General features: G+C 41.4%; 1 protein-coding gene across 2 annotated transcripts; it reads right to left on the bottom strand.

Annotated features, from left to right (window-relative positions):
• Positions 1-4555: 4555 nt before the first annotated feature.
• Positions 4556-16629, bottom strand: LOC124268708 (KICSTOR complex protein ITFG2-like). 2 transcript variants are annotated; one of them, XM_046703699.1, is made up of 13 exons: positions 16588-16629; positions 16000-16095; positions 15429-15470; positions 14326-14397; positions 14123-14225; positions 11805-11944; positions 10769-10899; positions 9615-9772; positions 8765-8868; positions 7171-7288; positions 5928-6104; positions 4817-4880; positions 4556-4738 (listed from the first exon to the last, which is right to left on the bottom strand). In XM_046703699.1, exons 1-13 carry the CDS (start codon positions 16615-16617, stop codon positions 4735-4737), a joined length of 1239 nt encoding a protein of 412 aa, XP_046559655.1. In that variant the 5' UTR covers positions 16618-16629; the 3' UTR covers positions 4556-4734. The 2 variants fall into 2 exon arrangements, with proteins under 2 accessions (XP_046559655.1, XP_046559654.1); XM_046703698.1 differs by having other exon boundaries at positions 4556-4880.
• Between the last annotated feature and the right edge of the window lie 1135 nt (positions 16630-17764).

The following is a 17764-nucleotide window of genomic DNA, read 5'->3' on the forward strand; positions in this document are numbered from 1 at the left end:
TAGATCGTTAAATGTACGATGCGCCGTTCATGTCAAATCTCGTGCTCAGCAAATACATAGAGTGAGTGAGTTAGTGTGGTTTTACGTCACCTTATGCAATAGCCCAGTAATATCACGACGAAGGACACGAGAAATGGGCATTACACAGTGAACTATTTTAGGAACCGAAGCAGGATCTTCGAGCGTCCGCTTTAACCACTGGGTTACCCCACCGCACAAAAATACACAGACGTGTCAACATTTTAATAACAATTTGAATAGTGAAGTCTATTTCCTTGTTCTCTAAAGTATTCCCTGAGCGTTGTCTGCCTTTATCATGACGTAGATATACCACGTCATGTCCCGTGCTAATGCCCCATGTCATCAAAGGCTCTGATTCAGAATCGTCACGAAGAACATGTCAAAACAAAACGAAAAATCATAATTATAAAACTTAAAGTTATACATATATACATTAGTTTATTCTACTTTTGGTTTGGAGACGAATACATGTACATTTATGTAGCTGTTGGACAATGTGTGGATGGGTTGAACAAAATCCTCTTTGTCAAAATGTTCCTGATAGAAGGATATTTCAGTTGGAAACTGTTTCTGTGTTGTGGGGGTGGGGTGGCGCATATCACGGTCACCCCTCCCCTACGGGTCAACATATAGACACCCATGTTGACACTCCACATCCGCCCCTTATCTGAAGTAGTGAGTGAGTGAGTGACTTTGGTTTAACGCCGTTTTAGCAATATTCCAGCAATATCACGGCGGGGGACACCAGAAATGGACTTTACACATTGTACCCATGTGGGAATCGAACCCGGGTCTGTGGCGTGACGAACGAACGCTTCAGACTGACTGACTGATTGAGTTTGGTTTCATGCTGCTTTTAGCAATATTCCAGCAACATCACGGCGGGGGACACCAGAAATGGGCTTCACACATTGTACAAAAGTGGGGATTCGAACCGGGTCTTCGGCGTGACGAGCCAACGCTTTAACCACTAGGCTACCCCACCGCCCCGAACGCTTCAGGACCCCTTATCTGACGTAAGATGTGGTAATCCACAAAGTAAAGAACCTTTTGTCATCCGTCTAAACATCAGACCAAATACAATTTTGAAAGTTCATGTTATCTGATAAACAGAATAATCCCCATGTATATATAATACCCAATTTCCTTACTTTCGGAATATTGACTTTATCAGCTGAAACTGAAACCAGTAACACAGAGATTCATGCGGTGTTGTTCTCCAGACCTTACCCGGAAGTAAGCCAACGGGAATTGTTTACTGACTGATTGCCTGTGATAGTCCCTGGGAAATCATTGCATTTTGAATATGTAACTAGACACTTCCGAGTGATCGTGTTGGCGGGTATAATCCCCACTTGTGTTAATCTCATATGCAACAGACATTATTCATATAATCCTCATTTGTGTGAATATTATATACAGGATTCATATAATCACCCCTTGTGTTAATCCAATATGCATGCACCAGGGCGCTGACACAGTGAGTGAGTGAGTTTTAAGGGGCTTTTAGCAATATTCCAGCAATATCAACGTGGGGCACACCACAAATGGGCTTCACATATTGTACCCATATGGGGAATCGAACTGGGTCTCAGGTGTGATGAGTGATCGCTATAACCACTAGGCTACCCAACCACCCGCTCTGACACAGACTGCTGCCTAAACTGTCTTAGTACTGATGTGTAGGCGTTGGGGTAGTCTAGTGGTTAAAGCGTTGGCTCGTCACGCCGAAGACCCGGGTTCGAATCCCCACATGGGTACATTGTGTGAAGCCCATTTCTGGTGTCCCTCGCCGTGATGTTGCTGGAATATTGCTAAAAGCGGCGTAAAACCAAACTCACTCACTCACTTAGTACTGATGTGTAGGCCAGTGATCTCAAGTGTCTTGACATCCTCTGACAACGCATGCTTTCTTTGTTCTTGCTGCACTCAGCAACATTCCAGCTATATGGCAGCGGTCAATAAATAATTAATTCTGGACCAGTCAATCCAGTGGTCAACAGCATGAGCATCAAAGTGAGGTGAGGTGAGGTGAAGTGAAATTGGGTTTAACGTCGTGCTTGAGAATATTTCGCTCATATGACGACGTGCATGGGTGTGTATGTGTATGTGCGGCTGCTTGTACTAGCCCAGATTTAAGCTGGTTTTATAGTGCTAGCCCACTGAGATACCATGCTGCAGTGAAGTATGAATACCCCACTCAGACACATTATATTGACTCCAAGCTGACCAGTCCTTGTTGTACCCATAAATGCTGAGCCAGGCAGGAACCAACAAGTACCATAATATAACGTCTTTTGGTATGACGCGGTCGGGATCGAACCCGCGACCTTCCGCTCTCCGGGCGGACGCTCTAACCACTACACCACGGAGGCGGTGGAGCATCAATGTATGCAATTGGGACACGGATGACCTGTCAACCAAGTGAGCGAGCATGACCACCGGATCCTGTGAGTCGCAAGCATGGGTTGCTGAAGACCAATTCTACACCTGGAACTCCATTGGTGAGAGAGACAGAAAACTTCACAAGGTAAAATGACACTGACAATGTCAAGGTTAACTAAAAGTAAGTCTCATGTTTCGGTGTTTTATTTATATATGTACAAAATACAGACAATCCCCAATCACATCTTACTCTGAACAAAAAGCGCATTTCATATTTTATCAATCACTTGATTTGACCACAATCAGTCAATAATTTCCATGCCTATGGTGTATATAGTAACAATAGGTTTGATGACATTAAATTAGCTAAATTAAACAATTCCAAAGTCATCCTGAGTGAAAAAGAGATTTCATAACTGTTGAAGAACATAGGGCTTGACAACCGTTTTACTGGTCAAAACAGACATCACAACCATATAATAATGCTGAATTTGACAATGTGGACAGGAAAATGCATGATACCTATTCAAAATTTATGTTAATATAAATGCATCTAGGCATTAGTGAGTGAGTGAGTGAGAGTACATGCTGCTTATCGCCACATCCAGCAATATTCCAGCTAAATGGTTGATAATCCAGTCAAGACCAGACAATTCAGTGATTATTTTAAGCACCATCTGATGTTGGGGAATGACCCATAATCAGCTAAGTCTTCGATAATGAAACCCCATCTAACAGAGTATACGACGGGTAACAACTTTTTGTTTACTGCATGGAGCAACATTTTGGTGTACATCTTACACCATTATCAAGCCAAAGATGGCTACCAGCAGGTGATGAGTACTAGTGTTGGGAATTGGTTGAAATCTCACAATTCATGATTGCTTCATTACCAACGAACAGTCATCGAAAAAAATTGGTTAGCAAGATTTTTCCGATTTTCCAATCCAGGTTGTTATTGTAGATATGTATAACATGATGCAACTTGCTACTTTAAAGTGATGACTAATATATCATGAACATAAACTTTCTGGAGTCTTAGAGAAATATTCAGTCATGGCTTTTCAGTTAGTGGAGTGTTTTCTAAGAATTAAACACGTTTTCAGGCCCTGACAATTTCTAAGATATGTTCCATTGTCAAGTATTTCAAGGACTAAAAAAGTAGTTCGATTATGAGAAAAAATCGTTTATGTTCGATTCATGAGAAAATGTGATTGATTGTGTTTGGTGTTTTTGGTCACAATATTCGACCAATCTTCTGATTATTTCAATTGATCAGAACACCACTAATGAGTAGTATATACAGTAGTGTTGTTGTTGTTGTTGGTTACTAATTTCATGTTGCTGATCTTCGCACTCAGCAATATTCCAGCTACATAGGGGCAGTCTGTAAATAATCCAGTCTGGACCTGACAATCCAGTGATCAACTACATGAGCATCTGATCTTATGCAATTGGGATACAATGACATGAATCAAACAAGATCAATGAGCCTGACCATCATGGGATGCCGTTCATGGGAGCTGATCTTTAAGACATGGGTTGCTGATCTTCATGGGTTGCTGATCTTCATGGGTTGATCTCATCTTCATGGGTTATATAGTCGCAGCAAAGAGCAGATTAAAAATACACAAGACATTGTTATCCATCAAGTCGTTTGCTATGTTATTTACTCACCCACATCTTGAATGCCAATCAGACAATCAACCTACGTAATTATTCTCCTGTTAGGACAAGCACAGGGACATTCCAACCTAGAATGCCCACAGGTTTCTAACGATCTAAACGTGTCTGTACATGATATAATTTGTGAGACAGAAATAAAGTATGTCATCGACTTAAGATTTGTGCACAAAATTGCAATCCCTTCATCATATTTTCTTTGTGTCAGATCAGAAAGACCATTACTTGACAAACTGGCAACTAATATCGTGCAGCAAGTATCGAGAATCTTGTGAATTTCCCATGGTAGGTGTACGTCTGCTCGGTTGGTCATGTCTTTCGTTGGTAGGTGTAGGTCTGCTCAGTTGGTCATGTCTTCCATTGGTAGGTGCACGTCTGCTCAGTTGGTCATGTCTTCCGTTCTTCCAGTTGGTCATGTCTTCCGCTGGTAGGTGTACGCCTGCTCAGTTGGTCATGTCTTCGTTGGTAGGTGTACGTCTGCTCAGTTGGTCATGTCTTCCGTTGGTAGGTGTAGGTCTGCTCAGTTGGTCATGTCTTCCGTTGGTAGGTGTAGGTCTGCTCAGTTGGTCATGTCTTCCGTTGGTAGGTGTAGGTCTGCTCAGTTGGTCATGTCTTCCGTTGGTAGGTGTAGGTCTGCTCAGTTGGTCATGTCTTCCGTTGGTAGGCGTACGTCTGCTCAGTTGGTCATGTCTTCCGTTGGTAGGTGTAGGTCTGCTCAGTTGGTCATGTCTTGCCGTGGAAGCCATACAGCACCCAGTGATACAGCTGTCGCAGCTGGTCGGATCGCTTAGCTGAAACATGCACCAAGAAAAACATATATCACTGAAAAAAAGTTGACAGAATATACTTACAGCCAGAGCTCCAGATAAGATTTAGCTCATGTGGATTCTGTACCCACTGTAGTTTTTTGGAGTGGCTATTATGAATGTTGAGTGGGTATTTCATTTTCCGTTACCCACTGCTTTCAAATATGTGCGTATTTCAGTCACTTTACTCACCTAAGTACATGTATTACGTCATTGAGTAAGTTTACTAAGCAGGTATGTTCTGCCTTATGCCATACCTAATCAAAACCAACTTAAATATAATGGAAATTATTTCATAAAAAAGCACTCACCCTTTACTGACAGTACAACACTAGTCCTATACTAACAGTACAACTTGATAGCAATCGATGCCTTTTTCATTACGCAAGCGATTTTTATAAATATCTTATGTACGCATTTGTTTTAAACTTTTTGCGTATCTAACATTTTAAATGCGTAATTGGTACGCAACAATTATTTTTCAATGCGTAATTCTATGCGTATTTTACCCGGATACGCAGCTTATCTGGGCCTCTGCTTACAGCTATTTGGAAATGTGCTCTAAAAGTTCATCTAAAAGTTCATCAAATCTCACTATTGAAGGATGCCTTGTGAAGGGTTATTTCTTAGTTTTTGTTGCTTTTTTAACATCACACTCATCAATATTCGAGCTGAATGACCAGGGTCTGAAAGACAGGCACCAATGAAGTCAGCAAGTGTGACTACCCATCTTACATCATCTTTTACAATAAGCAGGACGGTTGGGTATCCCAGTCGTTAAAGCGTTCGCTCATCACACCAAGGCCCCGGGTTCGATTCCCCATGGGTACAAAGCGAGAGGCCCATTTCTGCTGTCCCCAGATGTGATATTGTTGGAATATTATTAAAAGCGGCGTAAAACTCAACTCACTCACTCAGTCAGTCACACAACAAGCATTGCTTGCTGACGACAGATTCTTCTAATGGTCTGAATATGGCACCAGGGTAATCAAATGAGAGCTATAAGTGTCTGTTATATCAACGTGAACATACGATCAATGTTCATCCTGGCCAGCAGCTGCCGCGTGTCGTCTCTCCTGCCCATGACGGTGAGGAGGTTGGTGGACTCCACCTCGGGGAGGCTGATATTGTAGTAGATGTAGATGCGGTTGTTGAACGTTGCGTACACAAAACATGGCACGTTGCCTTGGTCTGGCAGAGCAAAGAAACCTGAAACACATACTGAACATCAGCGTGCTACTTGCAATAAGAGCAATCATTCATCTGCCACAAAGTCTACATCTTCTTTGTTGTATTCGCACATTCTGATGTGTTTGGGTCAACTTAAACATATCATAGGCTGCGTATCCGGGTAAAATACGCATAGAAAATTTCCAATTACGCAGTGAAAAATAATTGTTGCGTACCAATTACGCATTTAAAATGTTATATACGCAAAAAGTTTAAAACAAATGCGTACGGAATATATTTATAAAAATCGCTTGCGTAATGAAAAAGACATCGATTGCTATCAAGTTGTACTGTTAGTATAGGACAAGTGTTGTACTGTCAGTATAGGATGAGTGATTTTTTTATGAAATCATTTCCATTATATTTAAGTTTGTTTTAATTAGGTATGACGTAAGGCAGAACATACCTGCTTAGTAAACTTACTCGATGACACAATACTTCGGTGTGTAAAATGACTGAAATACGCACATATTTGAAAGCAGTGGGTAACGGAAAATGAAATACCCACTCAACATTCATAATACCCACTCCAAAAAAATACAGTGGGTACAGTACCCACATGAGCTAAATCTTATCTGGAGCTCTGCATATACATGAATAGATATGTCTGCCAAGTTTTGAACAAAATCACGCATGTTCTCGTGCATTAACAGAATTTGTTGGCACGTCACCATTGACATTAAAGAATTAGCTGACCCCAAAATAAGATTCTTTCAAAACAAGTTTTTGTTTGGTCGTTGTTTCAGCAATATTCCTACCGGCTCAGGTGACACTGCTTCAAAGAGGCATACATCAGACCGTATTACCCTCGAGAGAAGCATACAACTTATAATGTGTTACATATCCTGTTAGTCACCTCATGCCAAGCATGGGTACCTGAGGACCAATACGAACCCACACCTTCACAAGTATTTTTAAAACAAAGCAATAAGTGTGATGTATTTGAAATATATTTCTTGAACTTTGATGTGCACTTCTGAACAAATGGTCCACAGGATTAAGCTATTTTATTAAAATTCAGAGTTATTCATATTCAAAAACCTACCTGCAGAGAAAGCGGCAACATTCTCTTCAAATTGGTACCTCACCACCTCACGGCTGTGGTTGACGATGTACGTCTGCCCATCCCAGGAACAACATACAACCTCCTCACGATTGTTACCCTAGAGACAAGAAAACACATTCTACACCACAGAAACTTCTTCATAGTAACCTTAGCAACAAGAACAATACACAATTTTCTGTGGTTACCATAGTAACATGTCCTGCAATGAAGACAATAGTGTCTTCTGAGACTTGATCCTATCATGGCCATCCACATCCAGGACATACTGCCACACATATTAATTAGCATCAGAGAAGTGTGAGTGAGGGAGTTTAGTTTTTCACCGCTTTTAGCAATATTCCAATATCACGAATAGCAATATCACGGTTTGTCATCAGAAATGGGCTTCACACATTGTACCATGTGGGGAATCGAACCCGGGTCTTTGGTGTGACAAGCGAACACTTTAACCACTAGGCTACTCTACCGCTCCATCATCAGAGAAGTAACAAATGCAGTAGTAAAGGCTGCAGATTTGATGGTTAGGTCAGCATATGTACTGCATGAAATGTAAAGTCACGCCGAAGACCCGGGTTCGATTCCCCACATGGGTACAATGTTTGAAGCCCATTTCTGGTGTCCTCAGCTGTGACATTGCTGGAAGACTGCTAAAAGCGGCGTAAAACTAAACTCACTCACTCATTCCTGTGCAGTGTGTCTCAGATCTCACAGCCACCAACTCCCCACAACGCACAAATGACAATGTTGAAAATACTTTCAATATGTGCCACATCCTTGACACCTAATTTGTACAAGGAATAACAGACAATAATTCTCCTTAAAAAGCGTCCAAAACTCTTCGCCCACTTATTCTACATACTACACAAAGGGTAGTATTTCTCATTAAATCACCACAACTTAAGCGTACGCTTACTAAATTTAGATGTAACGCTTACAACTTCAAAGTCCAAGCGGCGCGATTTGCCCAAACTTCAAATGCAATAGATATCCAATGTCCAATCTACAATTTATCACAAGAAGATGAGTACCATGTATTACTTGTATGCCCGAAATATTTAGAAATAAGAGAAACATATTTGACATATTTTTTCTATAACCAACCGTCGAGAGAAAAATTCTGTATGCTACTTCGCACTGAAAATATTGACTTGTTGTTTAAGGTAGCCCTTGTGTTGTACCACATACTTATGTTGAGAGAAAAAATGTAAATTGTGAATGGGTGTTTATGGATTTATTGATGTTCCTATAACTCGCGTATTTACAGGTTGCGCATAAATGCACTGTTATTATTGTACACATGTACTATTGGCCTCAGGGCCACATATACAAATAAATAATATATCTGTTTTTCATATGCAACATTTGCCGTAACCTTTCAAGTTTTTCACACAAAATTATGTCCAGGTTAATGACTATAATCTTTCAAAGTTATTAAAAGCCTCAATTCATGGAGGGCAACGAGTATCACTATTCTGGCTCCTCCTGGAAGATGCATACTTTCAATTATATATAACTACAGCCTGTGTTAATGTTGGATATTATCCCTTGACCGACTGGCGTCTGTTCCACTGACCGTAACGTCCAGTTTGTGGAGAGAGAACAGCTGGTGATCGACCTGTAGTGACCACACGATCTTGTCCGACTCGGTCTTGTCAGACTGTACAAGCACAAGGCTACCTGCAAACAGTAAAACACACTGAATCAAGTCTTCCGACAATAGGCGGCGTCGGAGTAGCCTAGTGATTAAAATCGTTCGCTCGTCATGCTGAAGATCCAGGTTTGAATCCCCACAAGGGGTAGCCTAGTGGTTAAAGCATTTGCTCGTCATGCTGAAGATCTGGGTTCGAATCCCCATAAGGGTACAATGTATGAAGCCCATTTCTGCTGTCCCCCGCCGTGATATTGGTGAAATATTGCTAAAAGCGGCGTAAAGCTAAAAAAACAACTCATTTAGACCACAGCCAAGGTTTGACTGTTCTAGTCTACCCCTCTGACAAGTGTAAATTGAAATGACTCCAGTACTTTTGGGATTCAGTACTATCCCGGATTCACACGAGTCATTTCAAGGGTACACAAAGTATGTGATCTACACTACCAGTTGTCAGACTTCCATTTTTGTGGAAACCAGAGTCCAAGTTGGTGAGATTGTCGACTTGCTGATTACAAGCTAAGCTCTGAGAAATCTTATATCCCCATTATCCCCTAAAGACTACAACTTATTCGGTCATGACTGAATAATGGTATACCTTGCTCATTTAGGGATTTGAAAGTTGTGATGATGTTGACATGTTGATGGTGCATTAGCATCAGATATCAATGTTGATACAATGTTGATAAAATGTCTTTCAACGTAGCAACCTCAGATCAATCATATTTCAACAATGTCATGTGCCTGCTGGGCGAGTCGAAACACTGATAGTTACCATCTAGAGTGGCCAGGGCATAGAAAGAGGAAGCTTTGTCGTCTTTTTCCTTTCTCTCTCGTTTTATTCCACCAACGATGACAGTTGACACTTCCTTGTTGCGAGCTCTGCAGGACCCCAGGGGATGGTACACAAAGGACTGCTGAGTTGACTCCTCACTGGAATAGAACCCAGAATATGGTGGGATCAGCAAACACTTTAACCACTGGGCTATCACTCTTCCTTTGTGTTTGATATGTGACATGGCAACTTTTCCAGATCTAGCAGACCTGTATTAATGAAACATATTTTATGCAACAGGATTGACCAGTGTTTTATTTGGGACCGACCTGTTTTCTAAAGATGACAGATCTGTGCCCTGTAGATGACTGACCTGTGTCCCATGTGGGTCTGACCTGTGTTCTATAGACGTCTGACCTCTGTTCTACAGATAAACTGACCGGTGTTCTACAGATGACTGACCTGTGTTTTATAGACATCTGACCTGTGTTCGATAGATCACTGACCTGTGTTCGATAGATCACTGACCTGTGTTTTATGTAGGACTATGACCGACCTGTGTTCTATGTAGGACTGACCTGTGTTCTATAGATGACTGGCCTGTGTTCTATGTGGGACTACGACTGACCTGTGTTCTATAGATCATTAGATGACTGACCTGTGTTCTATGTGGGGCTGACCTGTGTTCTATGTGGGGCTGACCTGTGTTCTATGTGGGGCTGACCTGTGTTCTATGTGGGACTACGACTGACCTGTGTTCTATAGATCATTAGATGACTGACCTGTGTTCTATGTGGGGCTGACCTGTGTTCCATGTGGGACTACGACTGACCTGTGTTCTATAGATCATTAGATGACTGACCTGTGTTCTATGTGGGGCTGACCTGTGTTCTATGTGGGGCTGACCTGTGTTCTATGTGGGACTACGACTGACCTGTGTTCTATAGATCATTAGATGACTGACCTGTGTTCTATGTGGGGCTGACCTGTGTTCTATGTGGGGCTGACCTGTGTTCTATGTGGGGCTGACCTGTGTTCTATAGATCATTAGATGACTGGCCTGTGTTCTATGTGGGACTGACCTGTGTTCTATTTGGGACTGACCTGTGTTCTATGTGGGACTGACCTGTGTTCTATGTGGGACTACGACTGACCTGTGTTCTATGTGGGGCTGCTCTATCCTGATGTTGGTCCCCTGCAGCAGTGTGACCAGCGTTCCCCCAGGTTGGGACGCCAGCAGCTGAGGCTTGCCCTCACCACAACTGTTCACCGTAATGGATCCAATCTACATAAAAAGGGAATGTGTCAACCAGTTTATATAGCAACAATATGGCAACAGCAACATGACAATGACAGTACGGTGATGGAGCAGTCGAAGTAAACCCAAATTATTTGACTGACAAGAATTACAATGTCCCTCAATTCTACTGTAGGAATCTGCAAATAATTACATCAGAAAAGGTACCACTTGGTGTTGGTGTATGAAGGTTATTCACCAAGTCAGTGTATAGCTCACCTGACCAGCCAGCTACCACTTTGTGTTGTTGTATGAACCGTTATTCAACAAGTCAGTGTATAGCTCACCTGACCGGCCAGCTGCCACTTGGTGTTGTTGTATGAACCGTTATTCACCAAGTCAGTGTATAGCTCACCTGACCAGCCAGCTGCCACTTCTGGCGCTGCATGAATCGTTATTCACCAAGTCAGTGTATAGCTCAACTGATCGGCCAGCTGCCACTTCTGGTGCTGCATGAACCGCTATTCACCAAGTCAGTGTCATAGCTCACCTGACCAGCCAGCTACTACTTCTGGTGCTGCATGAACCGTTATTCACCAAGTCAGTGTATAGCTCACCTGACCAGCCAGCTGCCACTTCTGGTGCTGCATGAACTGTTATTCACCAAGTCAGAGTATAGCTCACCTGATCGGCCAGCTGCCACTTCTGGTGCTGCATGAATTGTTATTCACCAAGTCAGTGTATAGCTCAACTGATCGGCCAGCTGCCACTTCTGGTGCTGCATGAACCGCTATTCACCAAGTCAGTGTCATAGCTCACCTGACCAGCCAGCTACTACTTCTGGTGCTGCATGAACCGTTATTCACCAAGTCAGTGTACAGCTCACCTGACCAGCCAGCTGCCACTTCTGGTGCTATATGAACCGATATTCACCAAGTCAGTGTAAAGCTCACCTGACCGGCCAGCTGCCACTTCTGGTGCTGTATGAACTGTCCAGTTGAGTAGGCGTCACTGTCCAGCCCTGACTGCCATCGGAAAGTCCGCACCACTCGGTCTGAGTAGCCAACGACCAACTCTGTCTGGCCATCACCATCTTAAAAACATGGGAATAAAAGTTCAATCATGACTTTACCCTCTGTGTCCGTGTGTCTGGGACCTGTATCTGCTATGACAGTTACCTGTATCAGCCATGAGAGTTACCTGTATCGGCTATGACAGTTACCTGTATCAGCTATGACAGTTACCTGTATCGGCCATGACAGTTACCTGTATCAGCTGTGACAGTTACCTGTATTGGCTATGACAGTTACCTGTATCGGCTATGACAGTTACCTGTATCAGCTGTGACAGTTACCTGTATCGGCTATGACAGTTACCTGTATCAGCTATGACAGTTACCTGTATCTGCCATGACAGTTACCTGTATCGGCTATGACAGTTACCTGTATCTGCCATGACAGTTACCTGTATCTGCTATGACAGTTACCTGTATCTGCCATGACAGTTACCTGTATCGGCTATGACAGTTACCTGTATCTGCTATGACAGTTACCTGTATCGGCTATGACAGTTACCTGTATCTGCCATGACAGTTACCTGTATCAGCTGTGACAGTTACCTGTATCTGCCATGACAGTTACCTGTATCTGCTATGACAGTTACCTGTATCTGCTATGACAGTTACCTGTATCTGCCATGACAGTTACCTGTATCAGCTGTGACAGTTACCTGTATTGGCTATGACAGTTACCTGTATTCTGCATTGGCTATGACAGTTACCTGTATCGGCTATGACAGTTACCTGTATTGGCTATGACAGTTACCTGTATCAGCTATGACTTACCTGTATCTGCCATGACAGTTACCTGTATCAGCTATGCTGTGACAGTTACCTGTATGCCTATGACAGTTACCTGTATCTGTATACCTGTATGCTATGACAGTTACCTGTATCAGCTATGACAGTTACCTGTATCAGCTATGACAGTTACCCAGATTCGCTATGACAGTTACCTGTATCAGCTATGACAGTTACCTGTGACAGTTATCAGCCTGTGACAGTTACCTGTATCGGCTATGACAGTTACCTGTATCAGCTGTGACAGTTACCTGTATCTGCTATGACAGTTACCTGTATCTGCTATGACAGTTACCTGTATCAGCTATGACAGTTACCTGTATCGGCTATGACAGTTACCTGTATCGGCTATGACAGTTACCTGTATCGGCTATGACAGTTACCTGTGACAGTTGACCTGTATCTGCTATGACAGTTACAGTTACCTGTATCAGCTATGACAGTTACCTGTATCGGCTATGACAGTTACCTGTATCAGCCTATGACAGTTACCTGTATCTGGCTATGACAGTTATGACAGTTACCCTGTATGACAGCTATGACAGTTACCTGTATCTGCTATGACACCTGTTACCTGTATGACAGCTGTATGACAGTTACCTGTATCGGCTATGACAGTTACCTGTATCAGCTATGACAGTTACCTGTATCGGCTATGACAGTTACCTGTATCGGCTATGACAGTTACCTGTATCGGCTATGACAGTTACCTGTATCAGCTATGACAGTTACCTGTATCTGCTATGACAGTTACCTGTATCAGCTGTGACAGTTACCTGTATCGGCTATGACAGTTACCTGTATCAGCTATGACAGTTACCTGTATCAGCCATGACAGTTACCCTGCTATGACGTATCGGCTATGACAGTTACCTGTATCAGCTGTGACAGTTAGTTACCTGTATACCTGTATCAGCTGTGACAGTTACCTGTATCTGCTATGACAGTTACCTGTATCAGCCATGACAGTTACCTGTATCAGCTGTGACAGTTACCTGTATCGGCCATGACAGTTACCTGTATCGGCCATGACAGTTGCCTGTATCAGCTGTGACAGTTACCTGTATCTGCTATGACAGTTACCTGTATCGCCTATGACAGTTACCTGTATCAGCTGTGACAGTTACCTGTATCGGCTATGACAGTTACCTGTATCAGCTATGACAGTTACCTGTATCTGCCATGACAGTTACCTGTATCAGCTGTGACAGTTACCTGTATCAGCTATGACAGTTACCTGTTTCTGCCATGACAGTTACCTGTATCAGCTATGACAGTTACCTGTTTCTGCCATGACAGTTACCTGTATCAGCTGTGACAGTTACCTGTATCGGCTGTGACAGTTACCTACACTGACTAAGACAGTTACCTGTATCAGCTGTGACAGTTACCTACACTGACTATGACAGTTACCTGTATCAGCTATCAGCATCACCTTGCCGTTGGCTGGGAGATGTTGTGTGTAGGCAGGCTTGAGGATTCTAATGTCAATATCACTCTCATCTTCTTTGAGGAACTGTCAACAAGTGCAATGAAAAAGTCAGAGGACATCATATCGGTGTGCCAAGACATGTTTACCCCTATACACCCAGGACACAGGTAACATAGACACCTACCTCTGAGCTGCCCTCCGGCCTGATGTCGAAGATGTAGCACCAACCTTCAGCTGTCAGACAAACCAGGTTGTTCTGTAACCATAACAACCATAAATGTAACAAATGTGATTATAAGCTTAATGTCGTAAACCTGAATAAAAATGTGATATCTGTAATGAGTGAGTGAGTTAGTTGTGTGCAGAGCTGCTTTGTAAAGTATCACAGTTATATTTTACAGCATTTCAGCTTGATGTGGGGAAAAAAAACTCAGACATTTTCCCCTTTTTGAAACCCTCAAACACAAGTATGGTCCTATAAACTACCATAGTTTATTTGTTGTATAATGCCAGACTCAGCAATAATCCAGCCATATGATCGTGGTCTATATTACTCTATAAGTCTGGACCAGATAATTCAGGGATTGACATCATAAACATCGATCTACACATTTGGAAAATTTTGACACAGATCAACCAGATCCTATTCAGTGCCATTTAGACCCGTGAAGGTCTGGGTTAGAATGAATCTTCAGTAACCCATGCTGGTCGTAAGAGATGACTAACAGGATTTGGTGGTCAGGCTCGCTGGCTTGGTTGACACATGTCATCGGTTCCCAATTGTGCAGATCGATGCTCATGCTGTTGATCACTGGATTGTCTGGTCCAGGCTCGATTATTTACAGACAGCCGCCATATAGCTGGAATATTGCTGAGTGCGGCGTAAAACTAAACTCACTTACTCAGTGCCATTTACAACAAGCATAAGAGCATAAAGACCAATTCTAAGTCGGATCTTCAGAGGTCATAAGGATTAGAGAGACTTGTCTTGCAGTTGTTAAGGTGGATGCTTAATGCAGTGAATGTGGTAGTTTATATAAAAGTAAAAAATAACTCGTAGCAAGCATTTTATGTTGCCTCTTATGACAAGAATGGGATATGGAAGACCAGTTTAACTTGGACCTTCATGGGAACAAAAAAATAACTAAAAGTTTTTGACATCTTCTTTCAGTTTCATTTTCAATCGTATTATGACAAGGACACTTTCCCTCTTATTTCTGCCACCTAAAATACATCATTGTTAAGTGTTCTTTAGAATTCCTTTTGCTTGAAACAAATTAGGATTACCTTTCCTTTATTGCATATATCTCCTAGACCTATACATGTTATCTGAAAAGATGAAAACAAAATATTTGAACATGATCATCTTTGAAATGACTTTGAGGTAATAATAGCCATGCATAACTATCGCTGCAATATGGTCAGGTATATGTAAAGAGAAATATAAAGTCTCCAAAAAAGAGGTACACATAAAGATGATAAAAATGATTCTCCATACCACTGATGTTTCTGAAGGGTCCCTATATAACAGCACATTCCAAGTGACAGGCTGGATAGGAATTATGAGTATTGGATATTACAAATATGCAGAGGATGAGAAATGAATGGGATGAATATTTTATTAGGTATCATTTCTCAGGTCAGTAATAGAGACTAACAGAGAAATAAGGTAAGAAATGACTACTAATCTGTGGAAATTTACAGAGAATAGTTGTGTTTTGCAAAAATGTGGTCAGTTTACCTAAGTCACTGGTACAAAATTAGCTGGATTGTCAACACATGGAGATCCTTTTTCTGAAACTGTAATATCAGTGAATGCTAATGTCTACATTGACAGAAGTGATTCTAATCTACAAACCATTCCAAGATCGGAGGTCTTTCTCCATGGTGTGACACTGCTGCCTTTAAAGACTGACAAGTCTCCATCGATGTTCCCCACAACAAGCTCATTATACTATAAACAGAAGAAGCATAATACAGTAGGACTCCACACATGCTAATAGTCAGATGCAATAATTGTGCTGAGTTTTTGTTCAAAGTAAATCAGACAAATTTAGAGGTCTATGAGTTTTTAACAAACATAAGACTTTCGACAAACGCTTCTAAGGCTGGAGTGTTACAGACATTATCATTCCATTGTAGTCAGTGCAGCGACCATAATCATACCATGATTTGATTGAGTCAGTCAAATTTAGTTTTTTACTATTGATAAGTGCAAGACTATTAACCTTTGGATTTTCCAAATCCAATAAAATAACAAACACTTCTGAACCTAGAGTGTTAGTCATTATCATTCAATGCAGCGACAATCCTGTCATAATTTAATGGGATCAAAGTTATAGATGTTCGACGAAAGCAGTCACTTCAAACAGAAATCTTTGTTATTATAGCTTATTGTCTAAGTGAGTCTCAGAAAGTAAAACAAAAACCCAAAGTTGCAGTTTACCTTATCGTTATCAACATCGCCAAGCACCATCGCCTGATTGAGCAAATTATGTGTTTATCATATTCGTTGATGTCGGGGTGTCAATCAAGGAATGTTTTTATTTATTTTTTATAATGAGGTCCAGTAAAACGGTTTTTGGTAAAGACTGATAATGCGAGTATTCTTAATACTGTTTACACTCGGTCGTTGAAACCAACTGGAGTGCTGGTAAACTTATGTGTGGACAATAGTGGGCGTTGATGAAAAGTAGAGGACTGGCCGTGAAGACTTTAACGTAGAGTGAGTGAAAGGTTTTCAATATTCCAGCAATATTCAGATATATGGCTTCACACAAAACATGTGGAGATCAGTCCATTTTTTTGTCAAGATAGTTACCTATTCATCATTTTCAAAGAAGTGAAATCTCAATCGATGTATAATATTTACTCTCATCTGCAGACTTGTAACAACTAATACCATACAGCCACACCGTGTGAGGAGTAAACTATGTAATCTAGGTGTTAATAAAAACATTATCAGATGGGTTAAAGAATTCAGGGTACATAGAACTCAGTATGTCAGTGCCAATGGCTATCAATCTTCTTTTCTCTCAACCTCTACTGGAGATCCACATGGCTGTGTTCCTTCATCCGTACTCTTCGTTTTGTATACCAATGACTGTTACTTGTCAATATATGACTTGTTTACTGTGAAATTTGCAGATGACGCCACTGTTACTGGCCTAATTTCTGATTCTGAACATTATTATCGTCAAGGCATTGACAAAACCGTAATGACAGTTTTTTATCAAACCTTTATTCAAAGTGTGTTGACCAACAATTTTCTATGTTGGTATGGGGATCTGTCTCATCTTAACAAAAACAGACTTTTCAAAATTGTTAATACTGCTTGCAAAATTTCTGGAGTGTGTTTCGAGTATAGTCAAAAAGACAGCTAAAATTAGATTTGATAGTTGACATATTTCATCTCACCATTTTGAACTACTTCCTTCTGGACGCTGCTGTCGATTACCTTCCCTCAAAACAGAGCTCGACAGTCTTTCATACCATCAAGTATTCGTGAATGCAACAAATATTTTGAATCACCATCATGTGATTAGAACTAGAATTATTCAGCCTCTTTACCTATGTGGTTAATTGAATTATATCATGTCAGTTTTATTTGTAAATAGCATTCG

This window comes from Haliotis rubra, unplaced genomic scaffold, assembly GCF_003918875.1.
Source record: "Haliotis rubra isolate DU_JTF1 unplaced genomic scaffold, ASM391887v1 Scf14, whole genome shotgun sequence".
Classification (NCBI taxonomy): Eukaryota; Metazoa; Mollusca; class Gastropoda; order Lepetellida; family Haliotidae; genus Haliotis; species Haliotis rubra.